The sequence below is a fragment of the Lonchura striata genome, chromosome 9 (assembly GCF_050655825.1).
Source record: "Lonchura striata isolate lonStrDom1 chromosome 9, ASM5065582v1, whole genome shotgun sequence".
Taxonomy (NCBI): Eukaryota; Metazoa; Chordata; class Aves; order Passeriformes; family Estrildidae; genus Lonchura; species Lonchura striata.
The window spans coordinates 29,871,133-29,893,682 of record NC_140711.1 but is presented as its reverse complement, the minus strand read 5'-3'; the positions used below and the strand labels follow the sequence as shown (position 1 = coordinate 29,893,682).

At 44.9% G+C, this 22,550-nt stretch overlaps 1 protein-coding gene and 1 non-coding gene across 4 annotated transcripts; both read right to left on the bottom strand.

The window, feature by feature from the left end:
• Positions 1-691: 691 nt before the first annotated feature.
• KPNA4 (karyopherin subunit alpha 4) lies at positions 692-21,626 on the bottom strand. Of its 3 annotated transcripts, XM_085588066.1 has the most exons (18): positions 21,452-21,626; positions 14,146-14,190; positions 13,380-13,469; positions 13,263-13,292; positions 13,128-13,180; positions 12,329-12,424; positions 12,142-12,227; positions 10,446-10,532; positions 9,280-9,449; positions 9,147-9,191; positions 8,167-8,298; positions 7,355-7,483; positions 6,120-6,176; positions 5,862-5,966; positions 5,194-5,265; positions 4,428-4,590; positions 3,526-3,620; positions 692-2,576 (listed from the first exon to the last, which is right to left on the bottom strand). In XM_085588066.1, the coding sequence occupies exons 1-18, from the start codon at positions 21,518-21,520 to the stop codon at positions 2,478-2,480; spliced, it is 1,623 nt and encodes a 540-aa protein (XP_085444192.1). In that variant the 5' UTR covers positions 21,521-21,626; the 3' UTR covers positions 692-2,477. The 3 variants fall into 3 exon arrangements, with proteins under 3 accessions (XP_085444192.1, XP_077641875.1, XP_085444191.1); XM_077785749.2 differs by lacking the exon at positions 6,120-6,176 and having other exon boundaries at positions 21,452-21,624; XM_085588065.1 differs by lacking the exons at positions 5,862-5,966; positions 6,120-6,176 and having other exon boundaries at positions 21,452-21,624.
• LOC116183986 (small Cajal body-specific RNA 7) lies at positions 6,768-7,041 on the bottom strand. The gene has a single exon (XR_004148703.1).
• Positions 21,627-22,550: the final 924 nt, after the last annotated feature.

Sequence of the window (22,550 nt, the reverse complement as noted above, 5' to 3'; positions counted from 1 at the left end):
GTGCCACCCTGTGGATATTCGGAATATTTCAGATTCCTTTATTTTGGTGAAATAGCCACAGATCTGCTGTAAGGCAGGAAAAGAATTTCCCTGTTAAAAAACTCACCCAAACCCCCCAAATCCATAAGAAAAGGGAAAAAGCTGGAACAGCTCAGGGGAAGTTTTCAGAGTTCTATTCCAGCCAGGAAGTGCCCAAAAATGCATTTTTTGGTATTAAATACGGAGTTTTGGGGGTATTCTGTTCTTGGGAAAGCAGAAGTTTGCCACAAAGACCTGTTCTTCCCTTACCCCAACCAGAAATGTTTACAAAACATCGATTTTTTCTATGGAATATCCCTCACAAAGGTGTTCCAGGGTGAAAATTGTAATTTACTGCTGAGAATATTCCTTGCAACTTCCAGAAAAAAAGATTTCACTTCCCTCCTCCATGGATTCCCTACGCTTTCCCACGAAATCAGCCCTGATTTATTTAGTGAATATAAAGAGGTGCTTAAGTAAAAGTGAAGTAAAATTGTTATTTTTTTAACACTTACAGCAAAATGTCTCCATGCTTCCAGCCTGCACCACACGAACATTTAACAGGTAAAAAAAGCTCAACCCAAAGCCTTTAAAAGTCATTTTCTTCAAATAATCTCTGTGTTCCACGCTGAAAAAAAAGTGAATATTCCATAAAGAAAGAGGCAGAGCAGAGTTGCAAGTTTTAATGTTTATTTTCCCCAAGACAGCCTAGCCTGCACTCTACTTGGATAAATTCACAAGCTAGTTTTCCGCTGCTTCTAGTTTTAAACTTTTAACCATGTTTCTGATGACAAGGAATGCTGCAAAAATACTCTAGTCCAACAAAGAGTTATGATCACAAAATAATCTTTATCCATTCTACAGTGTTTCAGAATTACCAGCTGATTTGAAAACACAAGGTAGATAGAGATGCTAATGGTGGCTAACCCGGGATGTTTGATTATAGCAAACTGTTGTTCATGCAACACTTGTGCTCAAAGGGGAAGGCACAGCATTTCCTACAATGAGCCACCTTATCAAGAGTTCACTTGGTACAAATTTGTAACATCACCTTGAATTTAGTGTGCACCACCTCAAAACTGAGGCATTCCTCCAATTATAAAAACACTTGCATCCTTTTTGTGCAAGTTTTAAAAATACAAAGTTTTTTTTTCTTTTTTTTTTTCCTCTCTAAAGTGGCTCAAAATAGATTGTTCATGGCTGCCTACATCTAAGATAAAAAGAGTCTAAAACAATTGGATTAGGCATATTAAAGGTGTTCAAACCATGACTTGATTTGTACATCTATTCACACCTCTTTTTTTCGCTCTTTATTCAGCAGTACATATGCACCAAATTTCATTTTTAGACGTTTCCATATCATTTTCATAGAAAACAAAGTTTGAAAACAAGTAACATTGAAACACAGCACGGTATCCTACCACAACAGAAACATTTTGGTTACAGGACTCAACGAAATCTAAAAATGAACTATGCTGGAGATTATCACATGCAAAGGTCTTCATGTTATCTTTGAAAATGAAAAGGATGAGGTTTTATTACCACATTTTATACTGCTTTCTACTATTATGGCAACTTGTGTACTGCAACACAGTCTAGTTTGAAGGGAAATGGAGGATTTTTTTGTTTGTTTGTTTTTCCATGCAAAAAAATCTACAAATTAGTTTTGATGATATGGAAAAGCTTTTCATAACATCAAACATTCATCTGGTGCAAATGCACAGGGAAGCCTTCCTGAAATTCTGACTTTACAAAACAACTAAGAAGCCGTAACAGGAAAAGAAATTAAAAAGAACTGAAAGGAAAAAAGGGAAAATAAAACAAAAATAAAACAAAAAAAGAGGAAAACACAGGCTGCAGGAGTAAACCAGAGTCTGCTGCTAAACCGGTCTCGGTGTGTCCAGTGTAGGTCGACACTTGTGAACTCATTGGGTGGTGTTGGGCTCTCGGCCCGAGGCGACTCAAGCTCGCACGCTCACAGACACTCACAGGCACTCTCCTCTCGCACGCCTGGCACGGCCTGGCACGGCCTGGCACGGCCTGGCACGGCAGGGCAGGGCTGGCACGGGGCAGGCGCTGCAGGGCGGGCCGGTCCCGCGGGGCGGGCTGGCCCAGGCGCCCTGCTGCTCTCCACGCTGATGATGAGAGTGCTGCTCCCCCCGCTGCGGAGGCTCCTCCTCAGGCACCGAAATCTGTGACCTGTAGCCCTTTTTGCTTGGAACAATCTAAAGAAGCATTCGGTGTGAAGTTTGTCGTTGCATTTTGCCACTCATTCTCACTCGCACCCACTCGCCATCCCGACTTCATTTGGGCTTTTCTGGGATTCCAAATGAAATCGTCACGTTTGACTTGCCCGATTTAATGCAGCAGCGGATCCCATGAGCCAAGATTGATGGATCAAACCTTTTTTTTTTTTTTTATTCAGTGCTGCATTGTACCTAAACTTCCAAAATACCACTCTAAAACTGGAACCCTTCTGCTGGTACGTTGGCAGATGAATTGAAACCAAACGTTCCGCCTTGGATCGCTTCCGGAACAAGGCTTGGATCTTCATCAATCTGGAATGCAACGGGAACATCGTGAGCAGGGACGCAGCAAATCCTCCCTTCCCAGGAGCTGGGCAATCCCAAAAGCAGCTCTCTCTTCACCTCCTTGCATCCAGTCCTGCCATCCCTGCCCCAATTTAGTGAGAGCACCAAAAAGAAGTGATTTAAACCCAAATGTTTTAGCTTGTATTTGTCAAGGAGTGCTACGTGGCACCCCAAACGCTTTTGTTGACAGAACTTTCTCTCCTGGAAAACCTTCTGTCCATCTCAGAAACTCAGAAACTTTCTGTCAGTCTCAGAAACTCTCTCAGCTCTTAGGAGACCAGCAGTGCTAAACCAAGGCAGGACTAAGCCCAATTTGTGGTTCCCAATCTGACACTGGATTAAATTCCAAGTCCGGCTGTAAATGCCAAAGTTGAGTTGCTAAACAAGACTCGGATCTTACTGCTCACATCAAAGTGAAACTCCAGCACAAAAGAACCTTCCAAGTGAAAAGAGGCCATGAAAGCAGCTGAACCCAACCATTTCTGCAGCTGCCAGGGCTGCCCTTCCCCTCCCTGCCTCAACTTCCTGACTGGAAGTGCACACAAATCAGCCTCCCTTTGATTTCTGTGCCTTGGCTGCACCAGAACGACGTTCCTGATCAGCACATCCCACCCTGGAATGATTCAAACTCTCCAACTACTCTGTTTCTCCAGCAGCAGCCTCAGCCTGGAGCTTATCAAATGGGAAATGTCAAGCTGAGAGTTCAGGGAACTATTCACAGCCTGGGATTTTAATCCCTGGAGATGAGGCTTAAATTAGGCCCCAGATCTTCTTTAGATGCTTCAGCAGCAGCAATGGCAGGAGGTTCACACCAGGGCTCATTCCTCAAGTGCCACAATTCCTTCTCCTGCAGCAGATTTGTAATGACAACAATTATTTGTAAATGAAAACAGTGAGCAGGGAACTGCACACTCACATCATCTGAGGAGAAGAACTGGTCAATGATCTCATAAGCCAGTTTGTAGATGTCTTCATTTTCATGGTTTTGTAGCTGTTCAATTTTCTCCAGGCCTGCAACCAACACAGAAGAGATCTCAGAACACCAAATTCAGGCCAAACAACTTCCAACAAAGAAATTAAAAATACATCTGGGAATAGTTATGAATGATCTGGTTATGAATAAAATGCTGTTAAACCCACCTGGAATATTTATATATATTTTATACAGATGAACACAGAAGCTGAGCACATAGAAATCCTTCTGAAGCTCTGACAAGCAGAGTTTTGGCACAAACACCTCCTTCCCCCTCCCAGCCATCACTTAACCTTTCTGCCCTCCCTCAAGATTTGGCATTTTAAAGATTTTTCTACTCCATGTTAACAAATCCCACAGTTTTTTACCTGTGCCCAAGTTTAATATCAATGTTCTTTCGTCCCTGAAAAGTTCAGTCAACTTAAACCACAACCAACATGGAGAAAGTCTCAAAACCATGAGGGAATTCATGTTATTTCATTTTCACAACCACTGTATGTAGAATTATTTTTTCCAAGTTCACCTGGACTCGATTTGTGCATGATTAAGGTAAGCACATCACCCCCACATTGATTAATTTACTTTCTGTTAATTAGAGTAATTTGTCTAATATGCAGACTGCTACAAAATTAGCAGCTCATGAAATTTACTGCCATTTACTGCTCCTCCACATTTTATTTGATCATAAACTTAGGAAAAGCTGTGGGCTATTCACCCGATAGGAATGAAAATGGTGCTTTAAAACAGGTTTGCTTAAAATATCTGTGCCAACAACAAACCCATCCCGAGCAGGATGCCAAAGAAGCAATCCCTGGAAAAGTTATTTAAAATCTTGCTCCTCCTACCTCCACACTCTTCTATAAGATTGGCTATGGTTTCTGCTTCCTCTTCAGCCATTTTTAATATATTACTTAGTCCATCCAGAACCACTTGCACAACTTGTGCATCTTTTACTGTCAGCAGGTTGCAGAAGGGAGGAATTACGTTTTGTTGAATTAAGTAAGCCACCTGAGGGGGGAACAGCAGGAGTTACAGCAGGAACGTGGCAGCAGCACAAACACACCCCAGCAAGCCCAAACCTCAGTCACCCCCAGGCCAGAGACTCTGCAGTGGCCACCCCAGCAACCCCTTTTGGCACCTTCAAAAGAAACATCTGGCTACTAAACTACAAATAGGTTTGAGATATGTGACATCCAAGGAGCAAATACTGTGAATTTTTCAGAGTACGTAAGGAGTTTTAACCTCGCCTCTGAAGAGTGACAGCACCACCCCAACCCAACAAATCTCTTACTCTGGGCTTACAAGGGACTTGTGTACCCATTGCTTACTGTCCTTTTAATTTTCACATGCTCATGGTGTGGGAAAGAAGGTAAAAAGAAATGTGGAATGCTGGAGAATCCCATCAGAGCCTGACTGAAGTCACTCATCCCAACAGAGCTCCCAACAAACCCCAGGGATGCTCCTGACCTCAGGTCACCCCAAAACAAGGGGAGGTCACTCAAATCCCACGAGGAGAAGGGACAGTTACTGAACAGAGAGGAGCAGACACCCATAACCAACCCCAGCACCTCCCCAGAGAGGAAATGGAGCTTTGCCCAGAGCTGGACTCACCTGGTCTTTTCTCCCACTGATTGTTAAGTTGCTTATTGCCCAAGCAGCTTCTTTCTGAGTCCCAAAATCCCCCTGGAAGCACAACCAGAGACAGGAAGAGTCATCCCAGGGTTTGTGTCAGGCAGGATTCCCACAAAAGCTGCATTAGTTACAGTCCCCTCTGCAAGGTGTCACTGTAGCAGTTTTGTGTGAGAGTAACAAATAAATCCCGTCCCGTTTGAGTCCCTCTGTGTTCATCCCCTCCCTCCAAGCAGGGCTGGTCTGGCAGGGAAGGGAATGCTGCTGACACCACAGCCAGCAGGAGCTGCAGCACTGCACTCGGCAGCTCTCACATCCTGCAGGGCCAGCTGAGCCCTGGGGCTGGGATAAAGCTGCACACGCTGCAGCTGGGGCTGCTGCAGCAGCTCAGGCCTGGGATCACATGGAAAAGTCTCCAATCTCTCCTCACACATCAATAAATTGGCAATTAAGAAAAGCTATTTGTGACCAGCTCTGGGTTATTTGTCTTTTCCCACAAATAATTCCCACATGCTTTTAGCTGTTCCCGACTCCTGCCACAGCAGATCCTTGGCAGCACTGAATGGTTTGGGAAGTCACTTTTTAAGAGGCACCAAGAGCTGGAAAGGAATGCAGGATTTGAAGCCCACCACCAATCCTTGGGATCTGACCTTATCTAGAAGATGGATTATCATTGGAACAAGGTTTGCATCTATCACTGCCTGAACTTGCTGCTGGTTTCCTGCAGTGATGTTAGATAGGAACCACACTGCTTCCTGCAAAATAAAGCACCAGGAATAACTCACAGAAGGATTCTACATCATTTATGTCCACTGCAACTGGCCAACCTTAAACACAACCAAGCACTCCTTCAGCTGGATTGTGCAGAGCTGAATTCTGGCAGAGACAAACCAAAGGGACATTCTCACCTCGGGAGACTCCACAAGACTACTCAGTCTTTCACTGTCACCAGCTTCAACCAAATACTTCAAATTAAAAGGAGAAATTGTTTGGAGACAGAAAATGCCAAATGAGCACTTCTGATTGCTGCCAGCACTGCCAATTAGCAGGTTCCAGCTGATGGCCTGACAGAATCCTGTCTTGAGACACGACAGTGCAGGAGACAGCTCTGCACCTCCTCCCCGAGGTCTCTTCTTAGCTTCAGGAAAATGCAGCACTAAGCACTGAATTAAACACTTTTAATCACTGAATTAAACACTTGATTTTTAGCAATACTCTGAAGTTTATGGCTCTTTATGCTCATTCTGTTCATGAGCCCAGGACTCTCCTCCCAGGCAAAGCAAGAACGGATCTCTTCCCCAGCAGCTCCTCCCCCAGTTAAATGCAGAGCCCTCACCTCCCTTTTAGAGTGGGAATACAAACTTTAACAAGAAGTAACAGTTTTAAATACCAATTTAATTATATTCAGAGTATCAAACCTTTTAAAATCCTACTGCTGACAGATTTCTCCTTTCCTATAAACGCTCCAGTGTTCAACTCCCTTCTCAGTGTCCCTGAAGGAGAGCATTTCAGCAGAGAATTCTCTCAGAACCAGCTTCAGCAGCTCCGTGACTCTCTGAGATCAGAGCAGAGGATCACTGGTGACCCTGGAGACCTTTGGGCTGCCTGGGGCTCTCTGGTGGCTTTTTGGGGCTTTAATCACCGGCAGTGTTGCAGAGGGGCCCCGAGGTGCCCAACACGCCTCAGATGCACTCCTGGCTCAGCACTGCCATCAGTGCCCCCACGAGAGCCCCCACACACCCCACACACAGCCTGCCCAGCTCTGCCTCAGTTCCCCCCCTCACACACACACTCCATCCAAACCCAATTATCTCCGTCTCATCACTTCTCAGAGAGTCAGGTTAATTAATTAAGGTGACATTTCACATATTGAGAACTCCTACTCGAGTCAACAGCCAGATTTATAACAGAAAACTTTGATTTCCTGCAAACATTGACATTCCTGTCAAGCACAAGTCTGCAGCTCCTAAGAGAGTTCCCTGTGAATATTAATTTCCAGAAAAAAATCAGTATTTGCTGAAATTTGCCACAAGCTGGAGGAAGGAGTTGATTATTCATATCTTTATGGCACTACACCATGTGGAACCCAAGCTCAGTCAAATCTAAAAGTTCTCAACCAGGTAAAATCCCTGGTGCTGCTCACCTTATTAATTTTTTCTTTGGGATGTGTCAGAAGTGCTGGGAAATGTGAGAGAGCTTCACAGTTGAGAACCACCTGTGTCTGCTCATCTGTGCCAGTGACGATGTTCCCCACAGCCCTCAGGGCAGCAGTCTGAAAACAAAATATTTCCTTTCAAAACAACTCCTGCAGCAAAGCTCAGCACCTCAAAGGCTTTATGCAAATGCTACAGGAAAAAATATTTGTTAAATTTCAGTGTCAGCTTGTTTTGGTTCGACAAAGAAGCGAGTTTTTTTAGGAAGTTAGGGTTAAACTAATTAGTGGTTAGATTTAGATATTAATGTTTGGAGTGATTATTGGATATATTTTTGAGAATACAGAGGGTTAAAAGTAAAGCGTTTTTAGGGGAATTTATTTTTTGGTTTTGATTAGTAGAAGAGTTAAATTCTTTTTTGTTCTTATAGGTTGGGTGGGGGAGTGCAAATGATGTTGTTTAGAAGTAGGTTTAGGGCGTGAAGGGATTGGAATTAGGCTGGTTTTTGTAGGTAGAAAAGTAAAAAGAAATTGAATTTTTTTTTTTTTTTAAGAGTGAAAGAGAAATTGTGTTGGTAGAAGAGAAAGTAAAGTGAGAAAGAGAACAGTGTTTAGTTGTGGGAGGTGCAGTTTTAAGAGTTAAGATTTTAGTTGTTTTAAGAGTTGAAGACCTGCGACAGTGATGCTACGAGATGGAGAAGCGTGGACAGAAAAATGAACATGACACCAAAATCAAACCATAGCAGAGCTATAAAAGGAAAGCATTTTGTGCAGCAGCAGCACATTTTGGGGTCCAAACTGACCTGCACTTTGACCTCCTGGTGGCTGAGGAGAGGCACCAGGTGCAGCACGATCCCGGAGTCGATCACCATCTGGATCTGCTCGTTGCCGGCGTCCGTCAGGTAGGAGAGAGCCCAGACTGTGTCCACCAAAATCTGCAGCCAGAGCACAGAAACAGCTCCAGGACAGGGAACGCTCATGGATACACTGACAACTCCCTGCCCTGCCTGGTGTGCCCAGCACATGCACAAAAGCCACTTCAAGCAGCAGGAAATGTGAATATTTCAACTGACAGCTGGCAAAAATATGGAGTCAATGTTGTTTCAGCTGACAGCTCTTGACTGGCTCACCAATACAGGAGTTTCCAAAATTTTAATAATTTAATTTCACCTCCTTAGAGACAAAATATAGTACAGTTAATACAGTGTTGTTTTGGTTTTTTTTGGTTTTGTTTTGTTTTTGCAGAGCACTGTTGCCATTAACTTAGCTACAACTTCTTTTGGAAGCAAAGAATTAATCTTAAATTCTGATTTATTTAGAAAGCTGACTCATGCCATAATTTCAATGAAGTTTTGCTCATTTACTTCACTTTTAAATAAAATTTCATATTTAACACCTCCGAAGTTACATCTAACCCTGACATTTGACATGTGCAGCATACACTGATTTTTCATTCATTCACACCGATTTTCATTACAAATTTAAGTGCTAAGCAAAAAATTCCTGTATTTCTCTGTGAATGAATGCTCACAGGAATAAAAATAGAAAGCAGTTTCAGTTGCAAGTGCAGGGAAAATACAAGCAAATAAACACTTGCTAAGACAGAAATACCAAGGGGGAAAAAAAAATCACTATTTAAAAATAACACCAACATTTTAAAATAAGCAGTTAATAGATATCTGAAGAAGTTTGCCCTAATCGAGGGGAACATCACAGATTTTAAATTTGATTTTACATTTCAGCTAAGAAAGCACGGGAGGAGCTGTTTAGAGGGGTCACTCACATTTACATCCGTGTGGTGAATTAACACGCAGAGCGCTGGCAGGATCTGAGGGGGGAAAGAAACACCCGAGGGTTATTTTGGGAGCAGCCCCAGGCCCAGCTGGAACCCAGCCCCTGCAGAGCCATCCCATCACCTCCTGGATGGTTTCCATCGGTGGAGGGGGGTCTTTGTGGCGGCACAGGTTCACCATGACCCAGGTGACGTTCCTGAGGAAGGTGATGGGGATGGAGGGGCTGATGAAGGACAGCAGGGGCTTCACTACTCCAAGACTAATGACATAATCTCTACACTGGGGTCCATCACCTGTGGGACACAAGAGGGGTGTTTGAACAGAAAACATGCCAGCATTTAGAGATTTGAACAGCAAACATCCCAGCCTTGACAGATTTTACCAGAAACCATCCCAGCCTTGACAGATTTTACCAGAAACCATCCCAGCCTTGACAGATTTTACCAGAAACCATCCCAGCCTTGACAGATTTTACCAGAAACCATCCCAGCCTTGACAGATTTTACCAGAAACCATCCCAGCCTTGACAGATTTTACCAGAAACCATCCCAGCCTTGACAGATTTTAACAAAAAACATCCCAGCCTTGACAGATTTTAACAAAAAACATCCCAGCCTTGACAGATTTTAACAAAAAACATCCCAGCCTTGACAGATTTTAACAAAAAACATCCCAGCCTTTACAGATTTTAACAGAAAACATCCCAGCCTTTACAGATTTTAACAGAAAACATCCCAGCCTTTACAGATTTTAACAGCAAAACATCCCAGCCTTTACAGATTTTAACAGCAAAACATCCCAGCCTTGACAGATTTTAACAGCAAAACATCCCAAACCATCATTTAGAGATTTGACCAGCAAACATCCATCCCATTGTTTAGATTTCTGTTCTGTTAAAATTTACAGATTTTACCAGCAAACATCCCATTATTTAGAGATTTTTACCAGCAAACAACCCATGATTTACAGATTTATGGTGGTGGGTAAGGGAAAGGGGTGGCAGACAACACCAGACCACCAAGAATAGCGAGATCCCAACATATTCCTGAGGATTCCTTGACAAAATCTCCCAACAATAATAAAACATCCCCAGAAGTTGATGATAGCAGGAGTAACAACAATAATAATAATAACAATAATAAAACATCCCCAGAGGGTTGGGGTGGCACGAGTAACAATAATTATTAAAATATCCCCAGAGGGTTGGGGTGGCAGGAGTAACAAGAATAATAATAAATAATAATAATAAAACATGCCCAGAGGGTGGTGGTGGCAGGAAGAACACCCACCTATGATATTTCCTAAAGCCCACACTGCTTGCTCACAAACATTTTGATGAGGTGAATGCAGCAGTCTCAGGAAAAGCGGCACAGCATCTGAAAAGTACAAAAATAACCCAGAAAAATGGTTAAAAATGCATCTCAAAAGAGCAAATAATTCACAGAATTAACTCTCCTGGTCAAAGCTTCACTAATTTCCCAGGTGATGCTAAAATAAAGCACTGCAATGATTCTTCCTCTGCTGCATATTCTTACTGGAGAATATTAAACTCCTGACATTTAATTTGTTTGCAAGTCTCAAGTTTACTGAAGCTTGTCAGGATCCAAATTTAGTTTCATTTATGGAATTCAGAATTCTCTGCTAAGTTATGCAGCAGCCCCAAGTGCAAAGGAACAAGAGAGACCAAACTCAGGCACTCCAGTGAAGCAACTGGAGAATAAGCAGGAATGGAGTGGGAATTGAGGAGTGGGAATGCAGGAGGAGGGCAGGAAAGGAATCCACACTGACATAATTGATCCTGTTTTATTCTCCCCCAGCATTGAGGTGCTTGCTTACACATTAGCCCAGTCTGAAAGGAACTCATTTATTCCATATATATCAAGAGAAAATTGAAATTTTTAGCTAGATTTTTTCTTAATGTAAACCATGTGTTTGCTAGAGTAACAACTAATCAGCAGGATTCTTATTTCCTGTTAAATAAATGTGTTTACAGTGTCTGTATGCAAAAAAACATCTCCAGCAAGCAAATTAATAATTTCTCATGGAAAAATTACAAAAAAGCGTAATTTAAATTGAAATCAATAATAATTTCATATGTGACAGCTATTAAATTAACTGAGTGCAATACAGACCTACAGAAATCACTGAAAGTGCTCAATCCATTGATAAATTAAAGTGTGCTAGATCAGGGGTGGGACAGATTATCTATTAATTAGATTTCCCAAAGAAAACTGAGGTTGCAACTGGGAAAAGAAGAGGATGGAAAAAAAGGTGAAAGTATTACCAAAGCGACATCCTGTAAGAGTGAAAATCAAATTACATCAAAGTTCACAGGCTCTTAACACTTGAGTTTCCAAAAGTAGAAGCAACTGATCTTGCAGCCAACATAATTTTTGTGTATTTTTTTTTCCTTAAATCTTAGGAAAAACTCATTTCACTGTATCTTAGATTCTTCAAGAAGCTCTGGTTTGTTCACTCAATGAAAACCTCTGCCCACTCAGTTTTGATTTAGCAACAGAAGCTCTGCTTCAGGACATGCTGGGAGTCCAGAACAAAGTTTGCTTTGCCTGGTAGCTCAGATTCCACCAACAATTCCTTCCCACGTTTAGATGCCTCAGAATAGGAAGGACAGGTTTTGTAATTCAGCTTAGTTTTGGAAGAGCTCAGTGTCAGGCAGCCTCTGGTCTGTGAATATTCTTCCCTCCTCTCAACAGGGAGCTTTTCAGGGGGGTTGTTTAGCTTTATTTCAAGATTTTTGGTGACTTTTGGTGGTTTTTTTGTTTGTTTTTTTCAAGTTTGAAAAGTGGAAGCCAGCAGATATCAACTCTTCTGAGATATTCTGACTTCCCAGCTGCTGCTCACCATCAGGAAACCCAAATGGGTTTAAACCCTGAGGAAATGAAGCCCAAACCAGGTGTGTGAGGTGAACACCTGGCAGCAGCAAATGCCAGGTGTGGATGGCAGCAATCCCCCCTCAGGACTCACTGGATTGAACTACAGCCTGGGTTTGCTCCGAGGTGCCAGAGGCAATGTTTGTCAGAGCCCACGCAGCTTCAAACTGTAAGGAAGGACTGCAGAGAAAGGAAAAGCACAGTTGTTATTATTCACATCTGGGCCACATCAGCTAAAGGGCAAGAACTGGTGCAGGATTTTGAGTTTTGGCAGTACTCACTTGTCATCTCTTTCAAGACAGTGCACTAAGATTGGTAATATTCCTGATTTTATTAGGTCATCGATGGGTGGATTGCGGTCACTGGACAGCAGCTTCCTGCAGGGAAATGGATAAAAAAATCAAATTACAGACCTGGAAAGGTCTGAAAAACCAGGGAGCTGTTTAATCCAACTTTCCCCTCAAAAAGGGAGCAGTGCTGCCACTGGAGCAGGTCAGGAAAGGCTTCCCCTGGTTGAGTTTGGGAATCTCCAATGGAGCCCCAAACTGCTCCTGCTGGGCTGGGAATTCCTTCCCAAGGGTTCTCTCCTCCTCCCACAGATCCACAGGATTTGTTTCTTCCTCTCCAAGTGAAAATAATCCCCCAAAGTGAAATTATTGAGCCACTGGAAGAGCAAAGCCATTACATCCATTGGCTATTTCATTCCATGCTTTCTGCTCTCTGGAAGTTTATCACCAGCCAGGAAAATAAGAGATAAAGAGTTATTCAGCTCCAACTCCTACAAAAGGAGACACTCAGCTTTTCTGCACTTGAAGCCAAAGATTTTACAGCCCTTTCAAGTGTGTATTTTATTCTCTGAGAAGCACCAAATCTGCACCAAGACAAATCCAGGTATTTACATATAAAGTAAATCCACACTACTTAAAAGGTCTGTGCATTCTGATTTCTTTACAGTTCTATTTTCCTTTTAAAAATCACTTCATTAATACAATTTCAGTTAAGCTAGACCCCATTTTCTGACATTAAGAGCATGATAAAATAAGAATAAAATCAGGATATTTGAGCAAAGTGTGTTCTTACCTTGCTGCCTGCACAGCACTTAACTGAATACCCTGGTTGTCACTTGAAGCATTCTAAAATAAGAGAAAATAGATTTTTTTTCACACATCTGTCATCATGCCAGGAAGAATATTCAAACAATTTAATTATTTTTACCTGTACTATTGCCTCCAAAGAAGTGTTTTGCTAGAAAACAGAGACAAGAAGCAGTTAGAAATTCCAAATGTCTTTTAAAGATGCAAAAAGAAGAAATTATTGCAAGTAAATTCTTACCACTCTGAAGTCCCCATCTATATCAGAATCCTCACAGATATCCTCATGGGGAACATTCCTTCTCTTTAGGAGATGCTCATCTCTTTTGTTCTTAAAGAGAAAATGATGGAATACTTTTAAAACTTGGATTTAGGGAGGGGTGTTAAGATGGGAAGAGAAACTTCTGTTTCAAACAATCATAAATATACCATGACTGACATTGAAATCTTCCTAAAAAATTGGGAAGGACTGCACAGAGAAGCACATTTTGGGAATTCCTCCTAAAAGATCCTGCATCCAACTTGGCTGGAAGTTTGATGTGCACACATCCATCAACATTTCAGGTAATTTGTTATCATTTCTAGCAGGACACAGCAATTCCCAAAAGTTCAAAAGAAAAATAATTCCAGTTGTGATTCCAGTTTTGATTCCTTTTTTCCAACAATAATTCCAGTTTTACCTTCACACTCTTCCACACTTACTTGTAAGGAAATAATTTTCTGCCTGCAGAGGTGCAGGAACAGCTGATTTTCAAAGGAAAAACTGAATCTTTAAAAACCTTTGGAAGTGCAAGAGTGAGTCCCTTAATTAGGTTAAAAATAAACTCCTGGTTTTCAGGGCAGAAGTTGTGGAACTCCCATAACTTCAGAACTTTTGAGTCTTTAATGAAAACTCTTACATTTTATCAGAGTAACAACAAAGTCAAATCCCACCTGGTAATAATCATAATATAAAATAAAAGCATAATAATATAAAATACAAGAACAAAAACTGTGGGTCATCTCACCTTTCTCAACTCCACAACAACTTCATTTCTTTGTCTTCTCATAGTCTGGAAAGAACAAAGATAAAAAAGATAATCTGAATTTAGATCAATTTAAAAAGTTATTGTACAACTATTTCAGTTCATGCACTTTAAACACAACTTTTACACACAGGGTTTAATTTTCATTATAAAAACAGATCCTACAGGAAATGGAAATAACTATAATATTTCTGTTATTCATAGTAAAACGTTCTTCTAAGTCTTCTTGTAGAGGAAAGATGGAATTAGGAATAAACCATGTTTTTCAAAGGGCAGAATGGAAAGGAGTTGTAAAAAACAGCACCAAAAGCATTATAAAGACCATGGCAATCTAACAATAAAATAACTTTATAAACAAGCTCAAATTAAGAGACCCTACAAGCAAAAATGAGTTCCAGAACTGTTATTTATAAATGAAAACCTTTGTCATTTAACTGCAGTATTTTTTTGTCATTTTCTCTACAGCTGCCATTGACAGTACTCAGGGAAACAAATCAATTGTAAATATACATAAATGGGTTTATTGCTGCGTGTGCTACTGCGGTGAAAACAGAGAAATAAATCAGTCTGGAGTGATTTCATTTGAACACTTTGAACTCCACAGCGAACGAGAACAGCAAAATTCCAAACAATTCCATTCTTATTGTGCCAAGCCCAGGGAAAGCTGGAGGAGAGCTGAAGATAAGCATCAAACCTCACTTCCAAAGCATCATTATCTTCTCAAAAAGAAGGTGCAGCTCATCAGATCGGATTTCAGTCGAGCACTGCAGCTCCCCAAAGCAAAAGGTTAAGGACAGGAAGAAGTGGCAAAGCAGGGATGGTTCCCCGCTGCTTTGGGAGCAGAACTTTGCAGGGGCTGAGGGGAAAATCCAACCTCCCCCAGGGACAGCTTCCTGCCCTGGGAAATGCAAAGTGCCAGGAGCAGCTCAGCAACCTGGGAGAGCCAGAGGAGAGGAGCTCAGGCATTTTTTTTTGTTGTTGTTGTAATTTGTTTTGTCCCACTCAATTGTCTCTCTGTGTCAGCAGCAGCAGCTCTGCTGTGAGCAGCAGTGCCTCCCCTGGGGTCTGGGAAGAGCCACCCCTGTCCCAGGGCAGTTTTTGGGTGGGAATACTGATTTTATATTATATTTTTTGCTGGTAATACCCCCAGCCTGGGATTCCCCAGCAATGCCCAGCCCCCAGGACAGTGGATGCAGCTCAGAAGAGCAGAGGCAAGGCAGGAATAACTCCAGGGATGTTTCCCTGAGCTCCAGAAGCTGATCCCCAGCTGGATCCCACCCAGCACTTCCAGGCTTTGCAAAGATGCTGCAGCTTTCCACCTGCCTTAGGTGCTCCAGGCTCCTGCTCTCAAATGATCACTGGAGTTTCTCCAAACTCCACTGATCTGCCATATCCAAAATGAAAATAATGTGAGGAAAGCCTCTGATGATCAGATTGCAGAACTGTACCACGCCCCCGATGATCTCACAGGGCTTTTAACACCTTCCCAAAGCTCAGGCAACAAAATCAGCATTCCCACCCAAAAGCTGCCCTGGGACAGGGGTGGCTCTTCCCAGACCCCAAGGGAGACACTGCTGCTCACAGCAAAGCCGCTGCTGACACAGAGACAGTTGAGTGGGACCAAAACAAATATTACAACCAAAAAGCCTCAGATGGGTCATTTAGAAAATCCTTTACTTTAAAAATCCTATCTGCAGGTGATCAGACTTTAAAGGATCCTCTGCCAGGACAAGAAGAATGTTCTCCCTCCTGGCATAAGCTGTCAGGAATTTCTGAATTCCTGCCTGCACACCTTGGAATCACAAAAGCCTTCACATGAAAGACAATCCAGCAGTGAAGATACTCTGAAGAACGATTTACCAAACCCTGGCTCCACTAAAATCACTGTGTAAACACAGTCTGTTGACAGAATAGTTACAGGTCAACCTGGCACTGCTCATCCTCTGAGGAGGAGGAAAAGCACCACAAATGAGAACTGCAGCCAGCTCGGCCATGGCCTTTCCCAGTGCCACCAGCCCAGCCAGAGATGGAACAGTTTGGAGAAAGTAAAATGCCAAAGAGAGCCAAGGTGGACTCGTGCAGCTTTTGGAGAACAGCTCCAAGGGCAGAGATGAGGGATGGTGGTCATGGCACGTGGGGAGTTATTGCTTCTGCTCGGGGGAGATCTGAGCTCTGTGAGTCAGCTCCAGCTCACACCACCACAGGAAACCACTCTCACCAGAAAGGGCTTTACAGCAGAGCTCAGAAGGCCCGGGAAGGGCTCCACTTGAAGAACACACACCACTCTGTCAGGAATTCACGTGGCTCTCCCAGTCACTGGATCCTGTTTGTCATTTGTACATCAAAAATCAAAGGAGCCGGTCTATTTCTGTCGGCCTACGATGGTCATCCCTCCATCCTCCTTTTTTCAATTATATTTAGCTTCAGATTTATCATAAGGGTTATTTCTGACCATTAGTCATAACTGAGTCCCTCAGCTTATCATTAAAATCTCGTGGTAGTGATGCCTGCAGGATCCAGGGACATTCTGGGATGCACCAGCCCTTCCTAAACACTCCTGGCAGGGGGATCCCTTCCCTGAAGGGATCAGGAACTCAGCCTGTGCTCACTCCTGGGTGGGGTGGGGATTTTTTGCTGTTCTAAAACGTTCCATTCCATTTCTGCACCTCCAGCAGGGAGGTCTGACAGCACAGGAGGAACTGTAGAACTCTGGCTGCTGCTCTCGCTCTCCCAGGGAATGGTCTCCAAAGGCTCATTGTTTCTGTTGGGGAACTGCAAAGTCAACAGTTATTGTAAATAAAAAATGAGTTGGTTGTGCCATCCTTCCTTCCTTCCCAGGAAGTTGCTACCAGCACCAGTGTGGTCTGGGATTCCAAATAAAAACAAAACACACCCCACAGGGAACAGACAGCTGAAACCAGACTATTTTTCCTCAGCTATATCCAGTGATTCAGGCCCTCCTCCATCCATTATCCCCCTCCTATACAAATCCCATCTCAATTCCAAAGTGGAGCAATGAAATCTGCTCTCAATATCACTGATAAAAACGCTTTGGGATCATAAAGCCAACCCAAGACACCCCCAGAAGTCACATCTCAGCAACTTCAGAATGAAAATGGCAGTCTGATAAAAAATAAAAATCAATATGACATTACATGTGCCACCAGGCCCATTTTTCCTGGAGAAGCTGTGCATGGCAGAGAAAATGCCTTAAACAAATATCTCAGTATCATTGGAAAGTGACAAGATGGATGAGCTTCACCACAGAACTCCAAGTCAGCTTAAAGGAACCTATTTTTATCTCACTGAGTGAAATTCCTGCTCTCCTTCAGTTCTTCCATATTTAATCCCAAGCAGACTATTTTGTGTGGGATACAGAAAGGGCTGAAAAGCTTCAAAGTACCTGCAATATTCAATATATCCCACACCACCACCTTTCCTGCACTCCCCTGGAGCTTCCCTGGTGCTCCCAAATATATTGGTATTTTGGAAGTCCACTGAATGATGCTGGCAACTCTTAAAATCCTGACATGACTGATCTTCAAGCATCTTGATGCAATGGCTGCTCCAAAATTAGTTTTGAAGTGCTCTGCATCACGGAATTCTCATCGTTTCCCTTCATGCATCTCTCAGTTGAGGAGCAGAAATCTCAATTTAACACCTCTCCTGTGCTGGCACTGTTCAAGCAATCCTTAATCTCCTGCCCAGCAACACAGGTGAGGCAGGGGAGAAAAGATTCAGCAGATTCATCCAGGATTTCCAGAGAAATAAAATGCAGAAAATATTTTTTATTTAATTAAAAAAAAAAAAACCTCTTAAATGTCAGTCAGATTGCAATGCTGCAGCAGGCAACAATCACCAAGAGAAAATGAAATGTTGAATCACCAGGTGAAAGAAAATGAAGCAAATAAAACATCCCAAAACTCTGCAAAACTTCCCAAATCAAGACCCCTAAATGCAGGAGTAAAAAGGCATTACTTAAATTCAATTTGTCCATAAAACTCCAGCACAGCCACAGTGATCAATTTGCACTTATCTGGCCTTTGTATAGTAAAGATCTGGAATTTAACTCCAAGATCTGTGGTATTACCATTAAAAACAAAGGTTGGCTGGGTGTCAGCACAGCCTTCCCCACAACAACCAGTAAAAACCAGCTCAACCCTTCTCATCCAAGGAAAAAAAACCCAAGTAAAACCTGTTCCTCACTGAAGACAAGATGAAAAAAGTCACTTTACCCTGCTCCCTAATGGATCAGTATTTGCATAATTTGACTCCAGATAAGCCCTTCTTCAATTCAGACTCTGGGGTTGGAGGTTAAAACTGTGGCCACACTTCTGCAGTTTTTAAGGTTCCTCTTTGTGCTGAACCAATTTTATTTATCCCCCACAGCTCTAAAATCTTGAGGACCCTAAAAAAATGTTGCAAGCACTGACCAGAAATCTTAAATTCCCCCCAGAGATGCTGCCTCAGCTCCAAATTACTGCTCCCCCACTATTAAAAACTTTATCACGTGTATTCCTTTGAGCAGGAGCAGAAACCAGGGAGAGGACAAGGAATTCTTGGGGATTTCTGGTCCCAGTGAATCCCTGAATTCCCAGTGTCACCACCAATCTGTCATCCCCAAACACATGGCAGCAATTATTTACAACATGCCCGTGCAGGAAATGTTTACCCAAGACTTCAGCATTGAAGGAATTTTGTCAAACACCTTATGTAAAACAGGTGCTTCTGCTGGGCTTTGCTTTTTTTTTTTTTTTTCCTCTTTTTTCCAGGCCAGAATTTGTATTTTTAGGAGCATATTGGGGAAAAGAAAACAAATAACTGGAGTAGCCAAAAAGGTGAAAAATGTTTGGTACTTTAAGGGATAAAATGTAGGAAATTCCCTGGTTTTGGTCAGAAATAGAAGAACTTCCAGTGAATATGTAAAACCTGGAAGGCAAGGGCAGTGTGACAGGAACTGTAACTGTCAATGGACTGATCTGAGCACATGGAATTAAGAGATAACATTTTTAGGAAGTTTGCAATTCACAACATGGCAACCTTTCATAACCTCTCCAGTTGGCATTCACCAAAATTCGGGCGATTTCTCATTTCTCTAGGGGTAAACTGTAATGGAAAATTAAAAAAAACCCCGATAGTTTTGTAAAAACAACCCAGGGCCAATTTCAGCGCAGATAAAAAAAGGGGGAGGAGTGAAGGAGATAAAGATCAAATGTTGGTTTCCTCTGCCAAATAAATACACAAATTTCTGCCCAAACAGCCCTGCAAGCCGGATTTTGGAGGCTGGGTGGGAGTGGGCAGCAGCAATTCCCTCAGCCTGATGCCCAGTGTGATGTGTAAGCAGTTGATGAGCAGCAGGGACAGCCAGAAGCCTGAGCTATTGTATGAAAAATAGCCCTGCACCGTGGTTATTTTAGGGAGCAGGCATGTGCTCCAGGATTTGCTGGATAAATGTCACTCTCTAAAATTTAACACGACCCAGCAGTGGGTTTGGGCTGTGGAAAAAGGCGTTTCAGTGCTGCAGCAAATTAAAAAAAAAAAAAAAAAAAAAAGATTGAAGAGCTTGCCTGCCTTCTGACACACTCCCACGTGGTGTTACCTGCGTGTCCATCTTGAACCTTCCCTACTTCAGCCCTTTCCCGTTGAAATTCTGCACCAAAGCACCTGAATTCCAGCCTGTGTCTACTCATGAATCCCATTTTTCACTGTAATGGAACATTCTGTGTGCATTCCTAAAGATGCCTTCCTGTAGCTGCCTATTCAGTGGTAACAAAATTGATATAAAAATAAATTAGTATCTAAGGCGAGGGGTTGCCAACCAACCTCACAACACTGTTAGCAAGCAGAGCAATTAATTATCCCCACTCACAATATTTTTGCCAAAAGTTTGGGCATAACTGAGTAATAAAATGTTCTATCAATCTAAGTGGGCAGGTTAAAAATCCAGGTGTTACAGACTTCTGGGAAACTGACGTTTAAATCAATACAGGGAATATAAAGGAGTTTTCACTTTTGAAACATTGTAATGTCTTCATATATAAGAGTAGAATATTATGGAAAACACAAGGGACACTTTGAAACTAGCAAAAGACAGCCACGAGGAATGCCAAGATTCTTGTCCACAACCCTGAACAGACAATTTTAACCTCCAACCAGCACTCCTGGCCGAGTGTTTAAAGGCGAGGATTGATACCTAGCTTTAAAATTTGCTTATTTCCTAAGGAAACCCCAAGTTAATTACTTATCCTGCTGTGTTTAGGAAGCACCTACAGAGCTCGAATAATTGAACCACCAAAAAGTTCAGCGTTCAGGGGCTACAAGGCAGAACGGCTTGAGCAGAAAAGAGAAATAAAAAAAAAAAAAAAGAATTTAAAAAAGAAGAGTTTTTTTAAAAAATAATCTTGCTATGAAAGTTACGGCGTTATTTATTTAATTAGGTATCCTGGAAACACGCAGCAGAGTAGGGCCCTAATACTGACTCAGGCTTTTAGGAGCTGCTGGGAGAAGAATTGTTCCAGCAGCGATTCCGCCGAGCCCACCCCGGAGCGGGGCCGCTGGGGCAGGGCCGGGCCAGGCCCCGAGCCCCGGCGGGCGCAGCCGCCCGGGAGGAGCCGCGGGGCCGGAGCGGGCCGGGAGCGGGGCCGGAGCCGGCCCGGAGCGGGGCCGGAGCGGGGCGGGAGCGGGGCCGGAGCGGGCCCGGAGCGGGCTCGGAGCCGGCCCGGAGCGGGGCCGGAGCGGGGCGGGAGCGGAGCCGGGAGCGGAGCCGGGAGCGGAGCCGGGAGCGGAGCCGGGAGCGGAGCCGGGAGCGGGGCCGGAGCGGGGCCGGAGCGGGGCCAGAGCGGGCCGGGAGCGGGGCCGGAGCCGGCTCGGAGCGGGCCGGGAGCGGGCTCGGAGCCGGCCCGGAGCCGGGCCGGAGCCGGCCGGGAGCGGGCCGGGAGCGGGGCCGGAGCGGGGCCGGAGCGGGGCCGGGAGCAGGGCCCGGAGCGGGGCCGGAGCAGGGCCGGGAGCAGGGCCGGAGCGGGGCCGGGAGCGGGGCCCGGAGCCGGCTCGGAGCGGAGCCGGGAGCGGGCCCAGAGCGGGGCCAGAGCGGGCCCGGAGCGGGGCCGGAGCGGGGCCGGGAGCGGGCCCGAAGCGGGCCCGGGCGGGCGCGGCCGCTGCCCCTCGCCGGGAGCCCGCGGGCCCGGCCGCGCCCGGCCCTCAGCGCGGCCTCGGCGGCTCCTTCCTCCCTCCCTCCCTCCCTCCCTCGCCGCTGCCGCCTCCCCGCGGCTCAGGGCCCCGCCGCGCTCACCTCCAGGTCGCGGCCTTTGTTCTTGAAGTTCTTGAGGCGCTGGTTGTCCAGCTTCTCGCTGTCGGCCATGGCGGGGGGCGGCCAGGGAGGAGCGCGGCCCCTCCGCCTCCGCCCGGGCCCGTAGCGCGCCGGGGGCCCGGCGGGCCCGCAGTCGGCCTCAGCGAGCCGGGAAGGGCCGGGTGGCGGGGCCGGCGGCGGGGCCGGCGCGGGGCGGGAGCGCGGCCCGGGGCCGGGCGGTTGGAGCGGGCCGGGCCGGGCCGGTGCCGGCGGCCCGATCGCGCCGGTGCCGCCGAGCGGGGGAAGGGACGGGGCGAGCGGGGGGGGAGAAGGGGGAGCCTCGCTCTGGGCGCCGCCGCCCATTGGCTGCGCCGCGCGCGCCCCGCGGCCAATGGCGGCGGGCGGGGAGAGGGCGGGAGCGGTGACGCAGCGCGGGCAGGGGGAGGAAGGAGGAGCCGCCTCAGCGCCGCCGCCATCTTGGGCGCTGAGGGCTGAGGGCAGGGCTGGGGCGGGACGGGCGCGCCCCGCGCCTGCGCTGCTGCCGGGAGCGGACCAAAATTTATCTTTTAATCCTTTTCCCAACGGCGCTTTCATTTCGCTCCCCTCGTGGAGCCGGCTGTTTAAACATTCCGCTCGCTAGGCTTGGCGTTCACTCCCCTCATGGAGCCGAGAATTGGCGCTCTCCTCGCCACACTTTACATTCACTCCCCTCACAGAGCCCAAAGTTAATAGTTTAATCCTTCCCCTCGCTAAAGTTTGCATTTGCCCCCATCATGGAGTCAAAAATCGAGTTTAATCCTTCCCCTCACTAAAATTTGCGTCTGCCCCCATCATGGAATCAAAAATCGAGTTTAATCCTTCCCCTCGCTAAAATTTGCGTCTGCCCCCATCATGGAATCAAAAATCGAGTTTAATCCTTCCCCTCGCTAAAATTTGCGTCTGCCCCCATCATGGAGTCAAAATTCGAGTTTAATCCTTCCCCTCGCTAAAATTTGCGTCTGCCCCCATCATGGAGTCAAGAAATCAAGTTTAATCCTTCCCCTCGCTAAAGTTTGCATTTGCCCCCATCATGGAGTCAAAAATCGAATTTAATCCTTCCCCT